Source organism: Monopterus albus, unplaced genomic scaffold (genome assembly GCF_001952655.1).
Source record: "Monopterus albus unplaced genomic scaffold, M_albus_1.0 scaffold154.1, whole genome shotgun sequence".
Lineage (NCBI taxonomy): Eukaryota > Metazoa > Chordata > Actinopteri > Synbranchiformes > Synbranchidae > Monopterus > Monopterus albus.
Genome location: NW_018128034.1, coordinates 1,262,943 through 1,268,027, shown reverse-complemented (window position 1 = coordinate 1,268,027; position 5,085 = coordinate 1,262,943). Strand labels below are relative to the sequence as shown.

The following is a 5,085-nucleotide window of genomic DNA, read 5'->3' as shown; positions in this document are numbered from 1 at the left end:
TTAGGCAAAAAGAAAAAAAATAATCGGGCACAAAACAAAATAAATGTTTTGCAAATATATATTTAATTAGTAATCATATCTCTATGATTATTATTACTGTATTTTGTAGAACGGAACAATGCTAGACTAGACTGTTACACACACACAAAGGCCTCATAGTAAAAGTTAAATGTGTATGCTACTTAAGTGACACATTTCTGTTTTATGAATGTGGGAAATTCATTTTGAGTAGGCTATTACTTTTGTGTAGAATTAAAGGTAAAGCAATATGTGCAGAGATACGTATAAAAACAAATGTAATAAATGCATGCAGAAATGAATATAATAAGATGTGGAAAATAAGCAAATAAGTCATTAAATAGCCTACAAAAACAAATGTGAATGTGTTTAATTTAGATCAGATTTATTTGTTATTCGTTTCTTTATTTCTTGCGTCCTTTTTGTGTCTTTGAGAAGACTAAGGCTGAACTGAATATAGGTTAATGCAACATTCTGATGATGTTTGGCGTAAGGGCGCACACGTGTTCATTCATCTCTGTAAACTTCCTTGCATGCCTCGTCTTCTTACTTATTTTTATTTTATTTTGAAGGTTAACACTAAGATTCCCGGTAAGCATCTGCCTGAACAGGTGCGACTTGATACATTGGGAGCAATGGTTTGTGTTCATGAGCACGCTGGCGTCTCCCTGTCAGATGAGAGTGTGGAGGCCGACCTGGGGCCAGTCACACGGCAATCTATTGGAGGGCAAAGTTTACAGCGAAGCGTGTGTATCCAGATCTTATCTCCAGCTGAGGACGCGCAGTCTTCAGCTGCACGGAGAACCAGTGCGCCTGTACATGCAGCATGTAACCGGGACCGAGGCCAGCTGATATATCGTGCGTATGTCTTATACCATCTTTAACGAACCAGTCTATTAAAGGGAAGGAGGTGAAATCTCTATGTATCTATGTAAGGATGTGGAAATGTATGTGACTGTCACTTTTCTGGTCTGCATGGTGGTTGTTTCAGTCTCCGTCTGCCGTGGCCCTCTGTCTGCTCCCGTCCTGCACAGATCCGAGCCACGGTGACCCCCTTGAGCCATGGGTGGGAGTCTGGGCTGCCACCGCTCTATACCCAAGGACCCCACAGACTTCAGCTGCGGAAAGCGCAAATTCAGCGCTGCGTGCAACTTTGGCCACATCCTGGTGAACCAGGAGCGGCTCAACATCAACACAGCTACTGAGGAGGAACTCATGACTCTGCCAGGAGTCAACCGCACTGTTGCACAAAACATCGTGGACTACCGGGACTGTATCGGGGGGTTTAAAAAGGTGGAGGACCTGGCTCTGGTGAGCGGGATTGGGGCCACCAAACTAGAGGCGATTAAGTTGGAAATATGCGTGTCCAGCAGGACCAGTTCGTCCCAGCATTCCCCGTCCTCCCTGCGCAAAGACCTGGATCACCAGTCTTACACGGGGATGAACATTAACACCGCCACTCCGGCGCAGCTCATGAGCATCAGAGGCATCACAGAGAGGATAGCCAAGAACATCGTGGCCTACCGGGCAGAGCACGGCCCGTTCAAAAGCATTGAGGACCTGGTGCGCGTCAATCACATTAACAGCTCCTTGCTGGACAAAATCCGCTTCCAGGTGTACGTGGAGCGATCCAGGGCGCCGTCCACCAACGGAGGACTGACCTGCACCACCAGGGCCCACCCTAGCCCAACTTCATTCAGCCTCAGGAGCGACGACCTGGACCTCCCACCCGGAGGACCGACCCACATCATCTCCGTGCGGACCAGCGTGGAGCCCCCGCCCGGGCTACGGGACGGGAAGCCTGTGGTGCGGATGGCCACGTGGAGTCTGGACGGCTGCTCCTGTGACAAGGCCAACAACCCTGGGGTCAAAGAGGTGGTGTGCATGACCCTGCTGGAGAATGAGTGAGTACAACATCCAGGGCTCACCTAATCATTTATGAACTGAAGATATGATTGGTAACTATAATCAGATGGATGTGTCGTGGTCAGGCTCATGTAGAAGACAGGAACCATTCATTAACATACTGATAAATATGATAAATAGATGAAGTAACAAAATTTTAGTAGTAGGAAAATACATCCTTTTTGCAGTGCATATTGTTTTAGTGACATTTTGGAGGGGTGTTGCAAGGAACCAAGAATTTAAGGTCTTCTTAAAAACTGATTTGAATTGGGATTTTTTTAATCTTCTGTGCCAAGTGTAATGTTCAGTTCCATATGGATTTAGAAACTGTATCAAATGACATCGCCTTTTGTATTTTGAGTATTTGCAAAACAGGAGCTTTGCATCTCTAATGAACACTATCACCTAAAGCTAGTCATGCAGAGTGGCGCTGTGTCAAACTTTATTTGAAAGGGCTTTCTGTTTTAAGTTGTGCTCACATGATGCAGTTGTGTTAACCAAATTGTCTCAGACCAGTTGACACACAAAACACCTGGCATCAGGTATATTCCACCATATACGAATAAAGTCTGATTTTTGGATCTTTGTGTGCACTTTAAGAGAACTGTGACAGTACCATCTCATCCAAGTCCAAGTAAAGCGTACTCGGGGGACACCAGTGATGACTTAAAGTTATGGTTTGAAACTCAGATGCTATCCATGCTTTGTGTGGCCGCATGCCCACTAAGGTTGAGTCATGTCATTTATATCGTATTTCCAGGTCTGCGCAGACTTTATGTGGATATTTGCGTACGGGCTGAAGGTTTGTGTCTGCACGGACAGTCCGCACAGCAAAACCCTAACTGCATATGTGCCACAATGCTTGGAAACTGTTGGCGTATGCAGACAGAAGGCAGACCCTTGATTTGAAGTATAAATAGGAATGCGTGCGCACCACTGACCTGTCTATGAGGGTATGCGCAAAGCATTAATTACGCCTTTAAGGTAGTGTAGCATGAAACTCCAAATCAGTCCACTCTGCTTCAAGCAGCACTCCCTCTCCCTTCTCCGTTACGACCTGCTACACTCCGCCATCCTCTGCCCGGCTCTTCAGACATTTGTTGTTATGAAATTACAGTAAATGAGAATGCAACAAAACCTAGTGATCAAACAGAAATAAGAGAAAATCTCCGATTGGCTGGAGAGGTTGATCTCACTCAAAACCTTTAGAAGCTAATGTTTCTGCTGCCAGTGATGTTCAATGAGTCTGGATCACAGGAAGCTTGGACAGCACCCCTCCACATTAAGACAAGTTTTTGAGCAGATTTCTACAACATAAATATTTGAATAAATTGCATACTGTAGCTTTAACAAAGTGTCACACAAGATACTTCATTTGTTTTGTTCACATGATACTCACATGGCCTCCCTGTCTTTAATCTGTATTTGTATCATAATACACACAGCAGGGTGTGACCAGATTTTTTTGGGTTTGCCAGCTGAAATGCCTGGAGCTGTGCACTGTACTGCTTGGGTGGTGTGCCCTGACCTGCTTGGAAGGGTGGGGGTGGGGAGTTATGGAAGGGCATTCTTCAGTGCATGTTGTTACATCTGGCACTTAGTATGCTGTGTTGTGTACCCATCTTATGATCCATATTGCACCTGTTGGCAAAGAGGCTGCCATACCAAACTCCATTAAAAAAATCAGCATAACTAAAGATTTTTGTTGAATAATCTACCTCTGGTCATTAACATGCCATACTACATGCCTAAGACACCAAGTAGAACTTACAAAGAGAGGAGAGAAGGTATATCAGTTCTCACACTACTGACCCACGCTGTGCTGGACTACAGAGAACATTGACAGCCAATTACAAAAATTCATTTTGTCATTGGTTCTGGATTTAGCTTAACAATTACTGTATTGGTTTTGTTCTGAAAGGTGTCTAAGTTATGTTTGGCCTTTGGGCCAGTGGTGAAAGAATTAATCAGAGCCCTTAAGTAGAAGTAACAATCCCACAGTCTAAAAGTACTGTGTTACAAGTAAAAGTCCTGCATTCAAAATGTTACTTAAAAGTAAGTTTTGATGCTAATATTTTGTAAAGTATTATAAGTAAAAGTACTCATTATGCAGAATGGCACATTAAAATTAATGTATGTCATATTATTGAGTTATGATTGCTGATATATTATTGTGTACATCACATTTAATGTTGCTGCTGGTGATGGGGGAGCTGGTTTTAACAGGCTTACATGCTTATAATTTGAAGTACTTTACATACTGCTAGGTAGCTTGTCAATAAAGTTTTATGATTACGCTGTCATTTATATATTAACCTGGTTCTGAAAAGTAACTAAAGTTATAATATAACTGTAGTGGAGTAAAAATTACAACATATTATCAAATCACCAAGTTAGCTTGATGGCTACAGCAAGTGGCACGCCTGGTGTGCGATTATGACATCCTTATTTTCTCAGTAACTGCCAGTTCTGAAGCTTTTTAGTGACAACAGAACACTGGGTTCATTTCAAAGAGCTTCAAGTTTAGCTTGTTTTGTTATTGCTTTGGAGATACTACATATTAATTCATTTTTTAAAAGAAATAGTATTTATTATACTTAATAGTGGGGCCTCCTGGGCTTGCAGGACCTTAAGTAGGTGCTTAATTCTTCCCAGGCCAGCCCTTATCAGAGGTCCTTCCTTCCTCTGATTCAGTATAGTATGTTGATAGGAGAAAGACATCCAAGTGGCTCTTGGTTTTTGTAAAGCAGTGGTTTCACCAATATATTAGTTGCTCGTTATTTTGGCCTCTCACCTTTTCTTCTTCAACAAGAAAAATGATATTGGCTTATTCTCAATTTGCATTCCAAGCATATGACAGCACTGTTATAGTACATTCTCACTGGTGTAAAAAAAAAAAAAAAAAAAGGTTTGCTATTTTTTTTTTTTTTTTAGTCTATCATAGTTTATTTCTGTGCTTTTCTGCATTCGGGACATAGATGTTGGTGGCCAGGAAGTCTTTGGCTGTAGTGTGTGTTGTGACACCTCTTAGAGCTCTAACAGAGGATGTGAGGCAACAACAGGTGACAGCCATCCTGATCTGACATCAGAAAGGTGTACTTTGGAGGAGAGACTGCAATTCATTGCTTCTTGTCTCATGAAAACGGATGTGAGAAAAGTGTG

The 5,085-nt window shown here is 42.5% G+C and overlaps 1 protein-coding gene across 5 annotated transcripts in view; it reads left to right on the top strand.

The window, feature by feature from the left end:
* The first annotated feature begins 627 nt into the window (after positions 1 to 627).
* The window catches only part of eepd1 (endonuclease/exonuclease/phosphatase family domain containing 1), a 28,547-nt gene continuing 24,089 nt past the window's right edge, over positions 628 to 5,085 (top strand). The window contains exons 1-2 of one of the 5 annotated variants that reach the window (XM_020614934.1): positions 628 to 876; positions 1,053 to 1,922. In XM_020614934.1, the coding sequence (XP_020470590.1) occupies positions 1,081 to 1,922 (842 nt within the window). In that variant the 5' untranslated portion in view covers positions 628 to 876; positions 1,053 to 1,080. Of the gene's footprint in view, positions 1,923 to 5,085 lie in introns of all 5 variants that reach the window. The other 4 variants (XM_020614931.1, XM_020614935.1, XM_020614933.1 and 1 more) reach the window with 4 other exon arrangements.